Source organism: Ovis canadensis, chromosome 22 (genome assembly GCF_042477335.2).
Source record: "Ovis canadensis isolate MfBH-ARS-UI-01 breed Bighorn chromosome 22, ARS-UI_OviCan_v2, whole genome shotgun sequence".
Classification (NCBI taxonomy): Eukaryota; Metazoa; Chordata; class Mammalia; order Artiodactyla; family Bovidae; genus Ovis; species Ovis canadensis.
The window spans coordinates 25551479-25572035 of NC_091266.1; the positions used below are offsets into that span (position 1 = coordinate 25551479).

Here is a 20557-nt window from a genome sequence, read left to right on the forward strand (position 1 = left end):
ACAATTTTATGTACCTTAAATATAAGCACGAAGGTGCAAATTGGTGGTAGAATATCTGAAATCAGAGACTGGAAAGGAACAGGGTGAGGGGACAGCCTGAGGAGCTCTGCTTTGCTTGCTAGAGCACAAGTGTGAGAGGAGAGGGGCGGTGGTACGTAGGCAACTACTGAGAAGGTGGTTATTTACCAGCACAGCTTTAGAAAGTAAAAAATCTAACACCAGGATTTTTAATAGTTCATTAAAAACCTACCATCTGTGAATTTACTGAAACTTTTGAATGATTACACTTGAGATGAACAAGTGTTCTGACTTTTAAAATGTAAGCCAAGTAAGCATTTTTTATACTGTATGGTATGTACGTGTGTGCCCAGTCACTTTGGTCATGCTTAACTCTTTGCAATCCCACGGACTGTAGCCTTCCAGGCTCCTCTGTCCATGGGATTCTCCAGGCAAGAATACTGGAGTGGGCTGCCATTTCGTTCTCCAGGGGATCTTCCCAACCCAGGGATCAACTCTAGACTCTTACATCTGCATTGGCGAGTGGGTTCTTTACCACTAGCGCCACCTGGGAAACATTTTTTAGATGTAGTCAAATAAATAATATTTTATTGTATTGAAACCTTCTGTACACTGAAGTAGAGTGGCATCTCCTTAGTGTAAAACTATGTACTTTAAGGCTTAAAGGTCTCTGCTCTTCCTTTAGTGGCTATATTCTAGAATTTTAATAACAGTTTCAGGTTCTCCTAATTTATAATTGAATATATATGTACATGTATACATGCATCTTCATCACTACTGTAAATCTCCACTGTACAAGTGTGGAGTATTATATTTCTAGATAAAGAAATTTTCATTTCTCTTGGATTATATTCATATACGCATGTGATCCTTTGGTTATTATAGTTTGCCTTCTTGAGACCTGTAGCTTTACCACATTTTTGCTATAATACAGCAACTAGAAATTAAAGAACTCTCCAAAATATGTTATTTAGAAAAAATGAACTCCCTTTTCTCCACCTTCCAATCTAGGAAAGTGACGCTCAATATTGTGTTTCTAAAGGTTGGGATAGCCACACACATACACACAGCCAAAAGTAAAGTGTCTTTCTTTTGCAGAGTCTTAAATTGGATTAAGTTGGCAGATTCCTGAAAATGGGAGGGGGGGGGGTGGATGCTTAAGGGACAGGGGTTTGGGGGGATTCCTGTCCAGGTGGAGACCTAACTCTTACTGTGTGCCCGGCCCAGCTGGGATCTTCCTGCACAATGCCTATGAAGTGTATCTCTCAGCATGTAGAACAATGGAAAGCTCAGTGTCAGCGCAGTGTTATCCCTTGAAAGGCATCCTTGAGTTCACACAAGGCATCGCATCTAACGCATGTCAGAGGACCAGGGCTGGCCCAGTCCCACGCAGCAGAGATGACTGGGCAGTAACAATGACAGCCTTATGGACTTAGGTCCCATGCCTCCTCTGTTTTCTGGCATTACAGAAGCCTGGGGTTCCGGTGGGATCCCCAAGGGAAGGGAAGCAGCTCTAATGCCGACTGAGGTTGGGTTTGCTATCAGGTGGATAGAAAGATGGTCTAAGCAGATAATTTGCATATTTAGAGGAATGAAGGATCCTTTGCTCCCTAGTGTTGCAAATTCTAACTCAAGATGATCACAGGATATTCTGGATACAAATACATCATTGTTTTGCAGAAGGGCAAATTAATGTTTCTCATTGTGTTTCCAATATGCTTTTTTATTGATATCAAAAATCCTTACTAGGAGATTTCTGGCTGCTTTTTTGTAGCACACATTTGAGTGATAATAATGAATCTGACTTGTCTACAGAGATGATTTGTACCACCATCATTTGCTTATTCATAACCAAGAGCTCAGATCACACCACCTTATAAAAATGCTTTCCTGTTGGTGTCCCTTAAAACAGAACTTGACACTTGTCAGAGGTAAAGCTCATCTGTTATTTTTGTTCTCACACACAGCCTAAAGAGAACACCTGGCCAGTGGGCTTTGCATCTTCTAAATTTACGAGAGTTAGCATTTAGAAAAAAATGTCAGGAACATGCGGACACTTAAGAAATATTCCCATCATGGTGCTTCCTCAGAGGTAGGGGTGATTCTGTGAACAGTGTACATGGAGGTCACATGGGTGGGTGCAGAAGTTATGACAAGGTGTTTATTCATTGACTGTGGTACAGGTTTGGGGTGTGAGGTAAAGAGATGTAGCAGACGAGTGAGATTGTACCTCCCTCTGAGAAAGGTGGCTTTCATAAAAATGTAGCTGCTGACTTGTGAAAAAGCTCAATAATGACTTATTCCTCTTACAAAAGTGATCAACTCATTAATCAAAAGTTAATTAAAGTAGAGTTTTCAAGGCAATTGTCATGTTCTTTCACAATAGTGAATATGTCTGTGATGTGTTCTATTTGTAAAACCTTGAAAGTAAAATAGTCACCATTGTTTAAACCCCAACACTAAGCATACAACCCTTTAAACAGACATCTCAGAACTTTTCATTAAGGGTAAAGAAATCGTAAACACTAAAAAGTTACTGGCAGTATTAATATCAATACTAACAAGTTCTTAATGTGTGCTCAGCATACTTCTAAGTCCTCTACTCAGGCTATCTCATGTAATCTTCACTAAATCCTATGTGGCTAGATAATGATACTTATCCTTATTTTATAAAGATGGAAACCAAAGTTCAGAGAAGTTAAGCAACTTGCCCCAGATCACCCAGACATTAAGAGGCAGCGCTGGGTTACAAATTCTGGCTCTGTCCCTTAACTCCCTCCACAGAGTAGCCAATGCTAAATAAGTAAACACCAAGTGACCAGAACACTTTCTGTGAAGCACAGAATACTTTCTGTGAAACACACTTTCTGTGAAACAGATTTCATTTCATTCCAGCTTCCCCCTGGAAGCGCTGAAGGACAGAGGCTGAGCTGGATCCTGAAGGAGAAAGAACACAGAGGATGTGTCGAATCGTGCTGGGCAACGGGAGCTCTGTGAACAAAGCACAGGTGAAGAGTGTGTGCTTCATTCCAAGACCCCAGAGGAAACCAGGATCCCCGAAGGAGGCTAGCTCGATGACTCCCCTTGCCTCTCTCCCCTCTCCTCCTGGCGACTCGTCCGATCTGTGGCCATGTGCTCAACTCAACATAGCCCCTCACTTCTGCTCTCACCCAGTCCGTCTCCTCTCTCCCTGGATCTCTGTGTCTCTATCTCTCTTTCTTTTTTCCATCCTTCCATTCTCTTTTCCTTCCTCCCTTCTTTCCTTTCTTTTCATAAGAAAAATTTATCACTCTGTTTTAAGGACTAAACTATAAAGGGCGCATATTCATTGAGACCCTTAAAAATACTCACTCCTCTCATCTAAGCGTGTGGGAGAAAACCTAAGGAGCCCCATAGAGGGGGAGGTCTGGTGCAGAGAAAAGAAACTTTTCATGTTTCTCATTCCTCAAAACGGAGAAGGCAATGGCAACCCATTACAGTGCTCTTGCCTGGAAAATCCCATGGATGGAGGAGCCTGGTGGGCTGCAGTCCCTGGGGTCCCTAAGAGTCGGACACGACTGGGTGACTTCACTTTCACTTTTCACTTTCATGCACTGGAGAAGGAAATGGCAACCCACTCCAGTGTTCTTGCCTGGAGAGTCCCAGGGATGGCGGAGCCTGGTGGGCTTCCGTCTATGGGGTCACACAGTCGGACACGACTGAAGTGACTTAGCAGTAGCAGCATTCCTCAAAATCACTTAGCACATGCCGTCTGCTTTATTTTTACATGTTTATCTCACTGCCTCTGTCACTTTTCCAGCAAGAGAATAAAACAACTATGGCAGGAAAGTCAGGATGTGTATTTCAGATGTTCCATTACAACTGATGAAGAGCTCTATTGAAGTGTGCGTGCTCAGTCGCTTCAGACCTGTCTGACTCTGCAAGCCCATGGACTGGAGCCCTCCAGGCTTCTCTGTCCATGAGATTCTCTAGGTAACAATATTGGAGTGGGTTACTGTACCTTCCTCTAGGGGATCTTCCTGACCCAGGGATTGAACATCTCCGGCATTGTGGGCGGATTCTTTACTCCTGAGCCACTAGGGAAGCCCCCCTTAAATGTGTGAGTGAGTGAGTGAGTGAAGTCGCTCTGTCCTGTCCGACTCTTTGTGACCCCGTGGACTGTAGCCCACCAGGCTCCTCCATCCATGGGGTTCTCCGGGCAAGAATACTGGGGTGGGTTGCCATTTCCTTCTCCACTTTAAATGTATAGGAAACACGAAATCAAGACAATGATATTTGAAAGGTGTCTCCTTTTTTCTTGACCATACTTTCTCCTGTCCGGCCCCTATATTATATGAACTTATACAGGACTGATGATGTCTTAAATTGCTCATGAGGGTGAAAGAAGCAATTAGCCTCAAAGTTCCTCCTATTCTTAAAATTCCATGGTCTATTGACATTCTATCCTAGTATCATTAACCAGGGCCCAAGCCAGGACCAGCAGACTCAAAGATTCACTGACTTTCAGGAGCTTATAATCAAGTTGGAAATAAAAGAGACATTCACTTGGCAGATATTGACTGAACAATAACTATGATGTGTGGGTCTACATGGAGATGTAGGAGACATGGGTTTGATCCCTGGGTCAGGAAGATCCCCTGGAGGAGAAAAAGGCAATCCACTGTAGTATTCTTATCTGGAAAATCCCATGGATAGAGGAGCCTGGTGGGCTACAGTCCGTGGGGTCTCCAAGAGTCAAACATGACTGAACACAGCACATGGTGGGTCTGTATGCAAAATGGTATTTGATGCTGGGTGGGGATGGAGTGGCCTATAGGAGCCGTTTTCTCTGAATTTTATGGCTTAGTGGGGAAGACACCTACTGAAAAAATAAGGATCACAATAAAGTCTGATGAGTACTATGATAGGGAAGACTGGACCAAACAGGCCTAACTGGGAGGAAAAAACTCCCATAAGGGTACCTGTTAAAGATACAGATTCCTGGGCTCGATCCAAAGAGTAAGAACCAAAATCTTCTCAAAGGTACCCCTTGTTGTTGTTCAGTCGCTGAGTCGTGTCCAACTCTATGAGACCCCATGGACTGCAGCATATCAGGCTCCTCTGTCCTTCACTAGCTCCTGGAATTTGCTCTGACTCACGTCCATTGAGTCAATGATGCTATCTAACTATCTCATATTCTGCCACCCAATTCTCTTTTTGCCTTTGATCTCTCCCAGCATCAGGACCTTTTTTCAGTGAGTTGGTTCTTTGCATTAGGTGACCAAAGTATCAGGCCTTTGGCTTTGGCATCATTCCTTCTAATGAATATTCAGGGTTGATTTCATTTAGGATTAACTGCTTTGATCTCCTTGCCATCCAAGGGACTCTCAAGAGTTTTCTCTAGCACCACAATTCAAAAGCATCAGTTCTCTGGCACTCAGCCTTCTTTATGGTCCAACTCTCACGGCCATAAACAACTGCTGTAAAAACCACACTTGGACTATACAGACCTTTGTCAGCCCCTTAAGTTTTTTTTTTTTTTTTAACTCACAGTGTTCATTAAGGAAAGTTTGGAAAACATGGTGAACAAGAATGAGCGGGACACTGTGGGAATTCACAAGCACAGGAAACAATCAGTAATAGCAAGGTCTGAGACACTGTGTCTAAAAGCGGTTATGCACATGGGCCCTGAAAGCATACTACTAAGGCTCACGTCTCACCATCACCACCAGAAATGGAAAGAGCAGTCTTTAGAATCGTTGTGAGGATCAAGTGAGTTAATCTCCATAATATTAATATAGAGAGAGCAGCACAGTTATAAAGTGAAAGTGAAAGTGTTAGTCGCTCAGTTGTGTCTGACTCTATGGGACTCCATGGACTGTAGCCCGCCAGGCCCCTCTGTCCACGGAATTCTCCAGGCAAGAATACTGGAGTGGGTTGCCATTCCACAACCAGATGGCAAATCATGAATCACAGGACGTTCACTATATTGTGCATAATGCCTCCTTATTCTCCCAACTGGGAGAATGTAATAATTAACTGCCAAAAACACTAGCTCTGTTTTTCCTGTAAAAAGGAATATAGGGAAAGGGAGAAATAGATAAGGGAAAATCCAGACCATGCTGCAATCCAAAGGGAAGTCTTTCAGGTTAGAGATGGTTCTATATTGATTCTACAGGTAGTCATGATTGAGAAAGAGGGACAGAGAGAATGAGAAGAAAAGAACAAAGGAATCCAGAGACACAGGGCTGCTTGTAGGTTGCATGAATGTGAGACCTGTAGCACCGCCCTAGGTCTGTCACTAATTGCTATAAACTTTTGGGTAAATTAGTTAATTATCATGGAGAAAGCAATGGCACCCCACTCCAGCACTCTTGCCTGGAAAATCCCATGGACAGAGGAGCCTGGTGGGCGGCAGTCCATGGGGTCGCTAAGAGTCAGACACGACTGAGAGACTTCACTTTCCCTTTCCACTTTCATGCATTGGAGAAGGAAATGGCAACCCACTCCAGTGTTCTTGCCTGGAGAATCCCAGCGATGGGAGAGCCTGGTGGGCTGCTGTCTATGGGGTCCCACAGAGTCAGACACGACTGAAGTGACTTAGCAGCAGTTAATTATCATGGGCCTAAATTTATTTCCTTGCGTGAATGGAGTTTTGTGAATTATATTAGAGATAATTTTACAGATAGCCTATATTTCAGTCTTACTCATAGTTTTCGACCCAGGGATGGAACTTGTGTCTTCTGCATTGCTGGCAGATTCTTTACCCTCTGAGCCATCAGGGAAACCCCCAGTTCTCTGGAGTTAAACAATTTGGAGGGAAACTGCAATATATACAGTGGCCACTAGATGGCAATAGATAGCTTTGTAAATGGAGATCTTTCATAAAAATTGAAGATGACTAAACATTACTTTGCCAACAAAATCCGTCTAGTCACGGCTATGGTTTTTCCAATGGTCATGTATGGATGTGAGAGTTGGACCGTGAAGAAAGCTGAGCGCCTAAGAATTGATGCTTTTGAACTGTGGTGTTGGAGAAGACTCCTGAGAGTTCCTTGGACTGCAAGGAGATCCAACCAGTCCATTCTGAAGGAGATCAGCCCTGGATGTTCTTTTGAGGGAATGATGCTAAAGCTGAAGCTCCAGTACTTTGGCCACCTCATGCAAAGAGTTGACTCATTGGGAAAGACTGATGCTGGGAGGGATTGGGGGCAGGAGGAGAAGGGGATGACAGAGGATGAGATGGCTGGATGGCATCACCGTCTCGATGGACGTGAGTTTGAGTGAACTCCAGGAGTTGGTGATAGACAGGGAGGCCTGGCGTGCTGCGATTCATGGGGTCACAAAGAGTCGGACATGACTGAGTGACTGAAGTAAACTGAACTAAATCAGACTTTATTTTGGGGGGCTCCAAAATCACTGCAGATGGTGATTGCAGCCATGAAATTAAAAGATGCTTACTCCTTGGGAAAAAGGTTATGACCAACCTAGATAGTATATTCAAAAGCAGAGACATGACTTTGCCAACAAAGGTCCATCTAGTCAAGGCTATGGTTTTTCCATTAGTCATGTATGGATGTGAGAGCTGGACTGTGAAGAAAGCTGAGCGCCAAAGAAGTGATACTTTTGAAGGTGGTGTCGGAGAAGACTCTTGAGAATCTTCTCCTTGGACTGCAAGGAGATCCAACCAGTCCATTCTAAAGGAGATGAGTCCTGGGTGTTCTTTGGAAGGAATTATGCTAAAGCTGAAGCTCCAGTACTTTGGCCATCTCATGCAAAGAGTTGACTCATTGGAAAAGACTCTGATGCTGGGAGGGATTGGGGGCAGGAGGAGAAGGGGACGACAGAGGATGAGATGGCTGGATGCCATCACGGACTCAATGGATGTGAGTCTGAGTGAACTCCGGGAGTTGGTGATGGACAGGGAGGCCTGGCGTGCTGCGATTCATGGGGTCGCAAAGAGTTGGACACGACTGAGTGACTGAACTGAACTGAACTGAATCAGTGGAAGTGAGAAATAGATTTAAGGGCCTATATCTGATAGATAGAGTGCCTGATGAACTATGGACAGAGGTTCCTGACATTGTACAGAAGACAGGAATCAAGACCATCCCCATGGAAAAGAAATGCAAAAAATCAAAAGGGCTCTCTAAGGAGGCCTTACAAATAGCTATGAAAAGAAGAGAAGTGAAAAGCAAAGGAGAAAAGGAAAGATATAAGCATCTGAATGCAGAGTTCCAAAGAATCGCAAGAAGAGAAAAGAAAGCCTTCCTCAGCAATCAATGAAAAGAAATAGAGGAAAACAATAGAATGGGAAAGACCAGAGATCTCTTCAAGAAATTAGAGACACCAAGGGAACATTTCATGCAAAGATGGGCTCGATAAAGGACAGAAATGGTATGGACTTAACAGAAGCAGAAGATATTAAGAAGAGGTGGCAAGAATACATAGAAGAACGGTACAAAAAAGATCTTCACGACCCAGATAATCACAATGGTGTGATCACTCACCTAGAGCCAGACATCCTGGAATGTGAAGTCAAGTGGGCCTTAGAAAGCATCACTACGAACAAAGCTAGTGGAGATGATAGAATTCGAGTGGAGCTATTTCAAATCCTGAAAGATGATGCTGTGAAAGTGCTGCACTCAATATGCTAACAAATTTGGAAAACTCATCAGTGGCCACAGGACTGGAAAAGGTCAGTTTTCATTCCAATCCCAAAGAAAGGCAATGCCAAAGAATGCTCAAACTACCACACAATTGCACTCATCTCACATGCTAGTAAAGTAATGCTCAAAATTCTCCAAGCCAGGCTTCAGCAATACGTGAACCGTGAACTTTCAGATGTTCAAGCTGGTTTTAGAGAAGGCAGAGGAACCAGAGATCAAATTGCCAACATCTGCTGGATCATGGAAAAAGCAAGAGAGTTCCAGAAAAACATCTATTTCTGCTTTATTGACTATGCCAAAGCCTTTGACTGTGTGGATCACAATCAACTGTGGAAAATTTTGCAAGAGATGGGAATACCAGACCACCTGACCTGCCTCTTAAGAAACCTATATGCAGGTCAGGAAGCAACAGTTAGAACTGGACATGGAACAACAGACTGGGTCCAAATAGGAAAGGAGTACTTCAAGGCTGTATATTGTCACCCTGCTTATTTAACTTCTATGCAGAGTACATCGTGAGAAACGCTGGGCTGGAAGATGCACAAGCTGGTATCAAGATTGCCAGGAGAAATATCAGTAACCTCAGATATGCAGATGCCACCACCCTTATGGCAGAAAGTGAAGAGGAACTAAAAAGCCTCTTGATGAAAGTGAAAGAGGAGAGTGAAAAAGTTGGCTTAAAGCTCAACATTCAGAAAATGAAGATCATGGCCTCTGGTCCCGTCACTTCATGGGAAATAGATGGGAAAACAGTGGAAACAATGTCAGACTTTATTTTTGGGGGCTCCAAAATCAGTGCAGATGGTGATTGCGGCCATGAAATTAAAAGAGACTTACTCCCTAGAAGGAAAGTTATGACCAACCTAGATAACATATTCAAAAGGAGAGATATTACTTTGCCAACAAAGGTTCATCTAGTCAAGGCTATGGTTTTTCCTGCGGTCATGTATGGATGTGAGAGTTGGACTGTGAAGAAGGCTGAGCGCCGAAGAATTGATGCTTTTGAACTGTGGTGTTGGAGAAGACTCTTGAGAGTCCCTTGGACTGCAAGGAGATCCAACCAGTCCATTCTGAAGGAGATCAGCCCTGGATGTTCTTTTGAGGGAATGATGCTAAAGCTGAAGCTCCAGTACTTTGGCCACCTCATGCAAAGAGTTGACTCATTGGAAAAGACTGATGCTGGGAGGGATTGAGGGCAGGAGGAAAAGGGGATGACAGAGGATGAGATGGCTGGATGGCATCACCGACTCGATGGACGTGAGTTTGAGTGAACTCCAGGAGTTGGTGATAGACAGGGAGGCCTGGCGTGCTGCGATTCATGGGGTCACAAAGAGTTGGACATGACTGAGTGACTGAACTGAACTGAACCGAATCAGTGGAAGTGAGAGATAGATTTAAGGGACTAGATCTGATAGACAGAGTGCCTGAGGAACTATGGACGGAGGTTCTTGACATTGTACAGGAGACAGGAATCAAGACCATCCCCATGGAAAAGAAATGCAAAAAATCAAAAGGGCTCTCTAAGGAGGCCTTACAAATAGCTGTGAAAAGAAGAGAAGTGAAAAGCAAAGTAGAAATGGAAAGATATAGGCATCTGAATGCAGAGTTCCAAAGAATCGCAAGAAGAGAAAAGAAAGCCTTCCTCAGCAAGCAATGAAAAGAAATAGAGGAAAACAACAGAATGGGAAAGACCAGAGATCTCTTCAAGAAATTAGAGATACGAAGGGAACATTTCATGCAAAGATGGGCTCGATAAAGGACAGAAATGGTATGGACCTAACAGAAGCAGAAGATTTTAAGAAGAGGTGGCAAGAATACACAAAAGAACTGTACAAAAAAGATCTTCAAGACCCAGATAATCACGATGGTGTGAGCACTCACCTAGAGCCAGACATCCTGGAATGTGAAGTCAAGTGGGCCTTAGAAAGCATCACTGCGAACAAAACTAGTGGAGATGATAGAATTCCAGTGGAGCTATTTCAAATCCTAAAAGATGATGCTGTGAAAGTGCTGCACTCAATATGCCAACAAATTTGGAAAACTCACCAGTGGCCACAGGACTGCAAAAGGTCAGTTTTCATTCCAATTCCAAAGAAAGGCAATGCCAAAGAATGCTCAAACTACCTCACAATTGCACTCATCTCACACGCTAGTAAAGTAATGCTCAAAATTCTCCAAGCCAGGCTTCAGCAATACGTGAACCGTGAACTTCCAGATGTTCAAGCTGGTTTTAGAGAAGGCAGAGGAGCCAGAGATCAAATTGCCAGCATCCGCTGGATCACTGAAAAAGCAAGAGAGTTCCAGAAAAACATCTATTTCTGCTTTATTGACTATGCCAAAGCCTTTGACTGTGTGGATCACAACAAACTGTGGAAAATTCTGAAAGAGATGGGAATACCAGACCACCCGACCTGCCTCTTGAGACACCTATATGCAGGTCAGGAAGCAACAGTTAGAACTGAACATGGAACAACAGACTGGTTCCAAATAGGAAAAGGAGTACTTCAAGGCTGTATATTGTCACCCTGCTTATTTAACTTCTATGTAGAGCACATTGTGAGAAATGCTGGGCTGGAAGAAGCACAAGCTGGAATCAACATTGCCAGGAGAAATATCAGTAACCTCAGATATGCAGATGACATCACCCTTATGGCAGAAAGTGAAGAGGAAGTAAAAAGCCTCTTGATGAAAGTGAAAGAGGAGAGTGAAAAAGTTGGCTTAAAGCTCAACATTCAGATAACGAAGATCATGGCATCTGGTCCCATCACTTCATGGGAAATAGATGGGGAAACAGTGGAAACAGTGTCAGACTTAATTTTTGGGGGGCTCCAAAATCAGTGCAGATGGTGACTGCAGCCATGAAATTAAAAGACGCTTACTCCCTAGAAGGAAAGTTATGACCAACCTAGATAACATATTCAGAAGGAGAGACATTACTTTGCCAACAAAGGTCCATCTAGTCAAGGCTATGCTTTTTCCAATAGTCATGTATGGATGTGAGAGTTGGACTGTGAAGAAAGCTGAGCACCGAAGAATTGCTGCTTTTGAACTGTGGTGTTGGAGAAGACTCTTGAGAGTCCCTTGGACTGCAAGGAGATTCAACCAGTCCATTCTAAAGGAGATGAGTCCTGGGTGTTCTTTGGAAGGAATGATGCTAAAGCTGAAACTCCAGTACTTTGGCCACCTCATGTGAAGAGTTGACTCACTGGAAAAAACTCTGAAGGCTGGAGGAGAAAGGGATGACAGAGGATGAGATGGTTGGCTAGCATCACCAACTCAATGGACCTGAGCTTGAGTAAATTCCGGGAGTTGGTGATGGACGTGGAGGCCTGCCTTGCTGCAGTCCAGGGAGTCATAAAGAGTCAGACACGACTGACAGTTGGAACTGAATTGACTGAACAAGCAAGCAACACTGTTTAAGGTTCTCCAAAAACAGAGAGATGACACTAATTTCTCATACTGAGGTCCTTATTGAGATTTATAACATAAAGAGAATCACATGTTTTTAATCCCTTTGTTTTAGACCCACAGGTATTCAAGGGTCATGTTAGGACATTCTGTTTTTAACCTTTACTGCTAGAGTGGGTTATTTCATAACAACAAAGTAAACACAGAATTATTTGCATGAAGGCCAATTCTGGACTGAGCTGGAACAACACCCCAAAGATCCCTGCCCTCAGTCAAAAGTACTAAGTCAATCATTCTTAATCTTTTTCATCACAAAGAGCCCTATATGTTCTCTCTTATCATATCCAGATCTTTGGGGCCCCAGAGATTGTGGGACCCCATAGACTGTAGCCCACCAGGTTCCTCTGTCCATGGGGTTTTTAAAGCAAGAATACTGGAGTGAGTGGCCATTTCCTCCTCCAGGGGTTCTTGCCAACCCAGTGACTGAACTCGTGTCTCTGGCATCTCCTACATTGGCAGGCAGATCTTTACCACTGAGCCACCTGGAAAAACCCTAAAGAGCCTATGTATCCTACCACTAAAAAAGAAAAGGAAAAAAAGATCTATTTCCGTTTCAGCAAGATACACTTTTAAAATGATGTAAACATTACATTTTTATAGTAAGAATAAACTACCTTTATTTTCAAAGTTATGACTGTTCAAAAAAGTATAATAAAGAAAATGAAAATCATCTCCAAGCAGTAACAATGCTATTAAACTATTTTCGGTAGACACAAGAAAAAGCGATGCATCTTTTTATCCTTTTTAACTTAAAAATATTTAAAAATCTTCCCACGTTAGTAAATAAAATGATCACTAGCATTTAATAGTTCACAGATAGATATTTACAAAATTTGTGGAACATACTTTAACTCAAATGTCTGGTCTTCTGCGACAACACTTTGTTTCATGAATTGACAGAAATGGCCCTGTTTAAAGATGAATAGTTATTAAGCAGGAACCTATGCAGAGGAAAGGAAGACAATCTCTGATAGAACACAATAGACACTAACAAATAAGCTGAGGAAAAGACATATTAGAAAATGTTTTCTTAGGAAGCAGATTAGTTCAACAAATACTCAGGCAATGAATGCCGTAAAAACAGTGAAGAAATCTATGACCTCTCTGAAACAACATCTCAAGGAAGGGAGCTAAAGGAATACATTTGAAGCAACATGGATGACATAGAGGAAGGCTAGAAATAGAAAGTAAAAAATAACAGAAAGACCAAAATTGAAACTGAGTTGAGACAAACGGCAGATATTTGTGTATTGAAATTTTTAAGATACTCTGGGATTGGAATAAATGGAACAAAGATAAACTGTCATTTAAGTATTAAAAGGAAACTGAACTGAAAATAAGGGAAAAGCTGAATCTTCAAATAAAAAACAAATAACACAATCTGTGAAAAGCTGATACAAAGCTATTAACAATGAGATATATCTTTATGAAATTACTGGACTCAAAAATAAACAAATAAAAAAGCACTTCTAAAATATCTCCAAAAAGCTACAGTAAAAAGGATGTACCAGACAAATTAAAAGAACAAACATCTTACTTATCAGTCAAGGTTGATGTGAAAGCAAAATAAAATAAAAATGACACTAAAGAAAGAATTTAAGTTAAAGGGTATAATTTTAATGGAGACATATTATGAGTCAAATAATATAGTATCAAAATTCATAAAGCAAAATTCACCTCCCCAAACCCCGGGAAACCAGCAATACAGTAATAGTAGAATTAAGTTATCTCTCTCAGCCCAACACAGTTCAGCCACTCAAAAAATAAGATTATAGATGATCTAAATAAAAGTATTGATTAGCAGGCCCTTGAACATCTTAGGACTCATTCTATGTCATGGTGTGATATTTTGTGTGTCATTTAATACAAATATTGAGAAATATTTTTTAAATGCAACACTGAAGGGTCTCTCATCACATACAAAGCTATGTAGCTTTAAAAACTGGAATATGCAGTTTATAATACAACTGAATACATTGACCAATAACCATGTTTTAGTTAAAAGTTACAGTATGTTATTTAACACTGTCTCAAAATCAATTCAATTTTTACAGAATCCATGACAATAAATTATCCTACTTTAAAATGACTTTGGCAGCACACTAGATATAGACACATGAAAGAGATCTTTGACGTTCATTTTCTAGCTTGCCTATAGCCATCTAATAAATATTTCAATCCTTTTTCTATTCCTATCTGACACTGTACTGGAAAAGAAGCTATATACTGTTACTGCATGATAGAACTGATACTCAAACTGCTTTCAAGATGAAATACCCAGCTCCATTCTTACTCAGAGAACAAGCTCTATTACAGTTCTACATCTAAGATCTAGAAACCATAGTTATTGCCGGGTTTCTTTCTAATGGTGACAAAAGGCCACTTCTCAATCAAACCCATTGTCGCCTTCAGTTGCGCAACAAAGTCAGAAGGTATAGGCATGTCACATCCTTGAAGTCTTGCCACCGTCACCAGATTCTGTTTTGTTCCAACTCATGGAATTCAAGGCGACATGAAGTATCATCCAGAAATCAACGACTTTGATGTGTCAGATTCACTCAAAACGTGATGAAGGTCGGGGAATAATCAGTTAAACCTGGCACAGGCAGACGCACAGCAGAGCTATAGAAAAGCTTGAGAATCCAGATTACAGGGAACTCTGTAGAGACAGGAACTGGAGTATTGGCTGCTTAGAGCTGGGGGCAGGGATGGAAGATGGAGGGATGGAAGTGAGAGCTATTGACTGTGGGAATGGTTTCATGTCATTGGATATCTGAAATAAATACCATTGAAATATACACTTCAGGTGGATGGGTGGTATAGTATGTGAATTAGTCTCAAAGCTGTTTTTTAGGAAAAGAGGTGGGAGCAGTCAGGTAAAGGGTGAGTCCCAACAAATTTCAGTCACGGAAGAACCTGAGACTCACACTCAGGAACAAGTCAAGATAAAGTTTACCATGTTTGTCCCATAATGAATGTTTACATCATAAAAATCTTTTTTTTCCAGAATGGCCACAAAGAGACTGTTCTTCTTTTGGGTCAGACTACTACATCTCCCTCAAAAATATTTACTTCTTAAAGGCAAAAACAAAAAGAGGAATACTCAATTCTTAATTTTTTTGAAAAAAATCTGGATTGCAGTTTGACCTAGACTAGTATCATGAACCAGGCCGTAGTATCTGTTTTTAGAACATGCAAATCAGTAGAACCCATATCTACCCTTTGCTAAGACACTTAAGCTGAATTCACTCAGATCAGAGAAAGCCCAGTCCCTGAGGTAACGAGCACGGGCTGAGACTCACAGTTGGCGATGTCACCTTGAAGCTGCAGAATCTGAGGAGCGGGCATCGTGAGGACAATGATATCAAACTGCTCAGAGGAGCCCGTTTCCCTGGAGACTTCCCACTTGTTGTTTCTCAAATTGATCTGAGTCACACGTTGTCTGAAGCAGATATCAGCACCTGTTCCAAAAGCAAAACCATGCTCATATAATCTGGATTTTCCATGCGAATGAGGGGGAAGAGAAGTCACAAACTGGATCCACTCAGATGAGTAGAATGTGAGGTTCATCTTCTACAGCTTCCTGGGCTTCACTTTCTATCTCACGTAATGGGACTCCCTCCCTTCTGGCACTGTTAGATTTCCCTGTCAACGCCTGCTGGGGGAAAAAAATACTGCTGCAATTAATAACAACAGTAACCATGGCTATCTTTCAATAATCATCTACTGTATGCCAAGGCTATGCCAAACACTGCTGCTGCTACTGCTGCTGCTAAGTCGCTTCAATTGTGTCCGACTCTGTGAGACCCCATAGACAGCCGCCCATCAGGCTCCTCTGTCCATGGGATTTTCCAGGCAAGAGTATTGGAGTGGGGTGCCATTGCCTTCTCCGATGCCAAACACTAGATATACATTATACCAATTCATTGCACAGAAAAGGAAACAGATTTAGAATTGTCATGCCATGATTTAAATCCACATCCTTCTGACTATAAAGATCACTATCTTGGTGGAGCAAGTATACATCTTAGTAAAGGTGGTTAAGGATTCTTCTCTCCGGTAATATTCCTTATTAAAAATATTGATATTCCCTATTAAACCTGAAAAAGTATCTCTGTAAGCAAAATCCAAGTCTCATCAATAGATCAATTATCTTAATTAAGAAGAATCAAAATTAAGAAAAATACAATCTGGAATATCCTCTCTTTTCCCTTCTTTGCACTTATCACAAATATATTTTAATAATTATTTGAGTACTTATATGATTGATATTTTATTCTCTTTTAATTTGTAAGCTCCATGAGTTTACACTTATTTTTCCTATGTGTCAGTTCAGTTCAGTCACTCAGTCGTGTCCGACTCTTTGTGACCCCATGAATTGCAGCACGCCAGGCCTCTCTGCCCATCACCAACTCCCGGAGTTCACTCAGACTCATGCCCATCGAGTCGGTGATCCCATCCAGCCATCTCATCCTTTGTCGCCCCCTTCTCCTCCTGCCCCCAATCCCTCCCAGCATCAGAGTCTTTTCCAATGAGTCAACTCTTCACATGAGGTGGCCAAAGTACTGGAGTTTCAGCTTTAGCATCATTCCTTCCAAAAAAATCCCAGGACTCATCTCCTTCAGAATGGACTGATTGGATCTCCTTGCAGTTCAAGGGACTCTCAAGAGTCTTTTCCAACACCACAGTTCAAAAGCATCAATTCTTCGGCGCTCAGCCTTCTTCACAGTCCAACTCTCACATCCATACATGACTACTGGAAAAACCATAGTCTTGACTAGATGGACCTTAGTCAGCAAAGTAATGTCTCTGTTTTTGAATATGCTATATAGTATATAAAGTATTGTACTGGGAACAGAGGTATTTAATCAATATATGTTTAAGAGAATGAATTATGAGCTGAAAGCTAGGAAAATATAATTGGATCATTAAGTCCCCTTGGTATACTACTTCTTACCTCACATTCTAGTTTTCAGGAAACTTTCATTTTAAAATAAATCTACTTTCATTTGGCCTCATGAATAGAGAGGAAATAAATGAAAATGGAATAAAGGGGGGAAAAAAGACACTAAAAGATCATGTCCATCATTGAATGTGACATCTCATATTCCTAGCTACTAAGAATCCAGCTTAAGCCCAACCTTGGCATGAAGCTCCCTTTCCACAGCTACTCTAGCTCAGCGTGAACTTCTCATCTCCATAATCACTGCCTTTACCTCTCACTCGGACACTGATTCAAAGTATCTCTATGTTTTATATATGTCTTGCTAAGTCTCTCCAGTTGTGTCTGACTCTTAGCAATGCTATGGACTGTAGCCCACCAGGCTGCTCTGCCCATGGGATTCTCCAGGCAAGAATTCTGGAGTGGACTGCCATGCCCTCCTGCAGGGGATCTTGCCATGCCAGGGATGGAACCCGCATCTCTTACATCTCTTGCACTGGCAGACAGGCTTTTTACCACTAGTGCCGCCTGGGAAGACCTAGATATGTCTTATCAATCCCCAAGCACTCTTGGGCTCCTCCGTGTCAGGTCTTCTCTAGATCTCATACACTTTTATATCCTTCATATTCCCTTGAATAACTCTATAATATAGTAATTACAAATTTTAAAAATCAAATGCAAATAGAAGGACTGATGCCCTCAATCTCTTTGAGGCAATTAGAGTCGTTCTGTTCAAAGAATTAGAGCAAGGGTTTGTAAATAGCGTTCCAACTTGCCTGCTGCTGCTGCTAAGTCGTTTCAGTCATGTCTGACTCTGTGTGACCCCATAGACGGCAGCCTACCAGGCTCCCCCGTCCCTGGGATTCTCCAGGCAAGAACACTGGAGTGGGTTGCCATTTCCTTCTCCAATGCATGAAAGTGAAAAGTGAAAGGGAAGTCGCTCAGTCGTGTCCGACTCTTTGCAATGCCATGGACTGCAGCCTACCAGGCTCCTCTGTCCATGGGATTTTCCAGGCAAGAGTACTGGAGTGGGGTGCCATCGCTTTCTCCGTCAACTTGCCTGAAGGTTTCTCTGAGGCCCCTCTTTAGAGAAGGTGCAAACAATTGGCGCTTTGAACTCACACCCACCATTCCCTTTACTCCAGCCAGAGCGGCTCCACTTCCCTCTCTTCGGTTTCTTCAGGATGTCTTTCCCCTGACTCAGTTGCCTCACGTGCCTCTCTCTTTAGTCCTGGCCCTGATCCAGACTCCAAGTAAGTCAACTGACTTTATAAACTTTATTCAGTTGCATTTTTACATAATATTCCCTTTGAAAACAGCATTACATTGGTTTTGTTTTTGGTGGTCACTAGGAGGGTGTGGTTAAGAGAAGTGAACTACACCAACTATTAACAGAAATTCTTCATATCCAGTAAAATGCCTTAGACATATATCCCAGTGGTCCTGAAGAGTTCTGCAAGATGACTATCCGTGGTTCTCTAGGACCACGGTTCTCTGGACCTCAGACAAGAAGCACCTTGGAACTTGCTAGAAACACAAATTCTTACGTCCCAACTCAGACCTAAATCAAAATCTGGGGATCAGGCCTAGTAGTCTGCATTTAAGAAGCCTCCAGGTTTGTTACCATGCACATTAAACTGTGAGAACCACAGGGGTAGATAAATAGACCCAAATCTAACACTGAAACTGGCAAAGCCACTCATTTTCCAAGAATTAGGGGCAGTGGTATACCTGCTCTAACCAGGAAGTTTTCCTTTCCAATGTGATGATTCAAGTTTCTGGGAAAGTGGCATTTCCTTGTGAAAGTAACTAATAACTTTTGAAAGGACCACACAACCAAATCTAAGGCTCTGGAAGATCATTTTTAAACAGCCAGAAAATTTTAAACAGCCATAAAAATTTTCAGTCTGAGCTTAGTAAATGTCACCATGTCCCTGTGTTACATATAATTTTTCAGAGGTTTCTCACTGTATTTAGGATTAAGTATAAAATCTTAATAGTGTTTACAAAGCCTCTTATGATCTGGCCCCTGCCTTACTCTTGAACTTCACCTACTGTTTTCTCCCTCATTTACTACCCTCCAGTCACAATGATCTTTTCATTCCATAAATGTACCGTCTTCCTCCTACTTGAGAATAGTTTCAACTTGATATGCCCATTGCACGCAATTCTCACCACTCAGCTCTTGGCCTAGTTCACTCTTGCTCACCTTTCAAGCATCTATGAAAACATTAGTTTCTTAGAGATGCTTTTCCTGACACATCTCCCCTTTCTCATTCTTCTCAGGCGCACGTTAGTTTAGGTCCTATTACTATAGCTCACTCATAATGCTCTCACTTTTTCTTCTTAGCATTTATTACATACATTTTTGTGTACATGAAATTAGTTTTTGTTGTTCCCTCCAACTATGTTCTACATTAACAAAGGTGAGGTTCAATGTGTTTTACTTACCACTGTTTCCCCAGCACATATTTCATAAAATTTTTTTTAAATCTCCAGACAGCTACAAAGATATCAAACTACAAAGAAATTTTAACCATTTTACAAAGGCAAATATGTTTCTGTTACATATTTATTCAATGCCTATCCCCTGCCTTCCTCCATGTTAGAAAATGTTAGGCACAAGTGTTAGTCATGTTCGACCCTTTGTGACCCCAGGGACTATGGCCTGCCAGGCTCCTCTGTCCATGGAATTCTCCAGGCAACAATGAAGTGGGTTGCCATTACCTTCTCCAGGGGATCTTCCTGACCGAAGGATAGAACTGGTCTCCTGCACTGCAGGCAGGTTCTTTACCATCTGAGCCACCAGGGAAGCCCCTCCATGTTAGAGAATCTAAACTTACCTTTCTCCAATAATTTCCTACAAAGAACTACTGAAATAGACCAGTAAGCAGTGTCTAACTATAAGCACTGCTTAAAGTTCACTGTGGAGTGCTTAACCAAGGCTCCCAGGTTACCCTTTACTTTCTCTCTGAAAGACACTGTTATGGATGAGCGCCATGATCACCTGCGTAGGAGCCATTTTGAGACAGAATTGCCCAGACTTAATTCCCTTACATTAATTTTAGAAAGAAAATAAACACAGAAGTAAAAAGGGAGAATATGATAAAATTAAATATTGCCAGAAAGAAATCACACCAGCTGATAGCATCTGCAAATTAAACTATCTTTTCCAATAAATCATTCCAGTTGGCCAAAAAGCTTGTTCAGACTTTTCCATGACAGCTTATGGAAAATCCCAATTAACTTTTTGGCCAAACCAATATGTTGTCCACATTGATTTTCAATTGTTAGTCCATGTCCCTTTTTGAAGTAGATGGTAAAATAAAAACAGATAAATATAGCAATAGTTCTTCCTATGGAGAAATGAAAGTGAAAGTCACTCAGTCATGTCTGACTCTTTGCAACACATGGACCATACAGTCCACAGAATTCTCCAGGCCAGAATACTGGAGTGGATAGCCATTCCTTTCTCCAGGGG

At 41.8% G+C, this 20557-nt stretch overlaps 1 protein-coding gene across 2 annotated transcripts in view; it reads right to left on the minus strand.

Annotated features, from left to right (window-relative positions):
- The window catches only part of RNLS (renalase, FAD dependent amine oxidase), a 365754-nt gene that overhangs the window by 338031 nt on the left and 7166 nt on the right, over positions 1-20557 (minus strand). For both annotated transcript variants that reach the window (XM_069567939.1, XM_069567938.1), the window contains exon 4: positions 15437-15595. In XM_069567939.1, coding sequence (XP_069424040.1) covers positions 15437-15595 — 159 coding nt within the window. The remainder of the gene's footprint in view (positions 1-15436; positions 15596-20557) is intronic.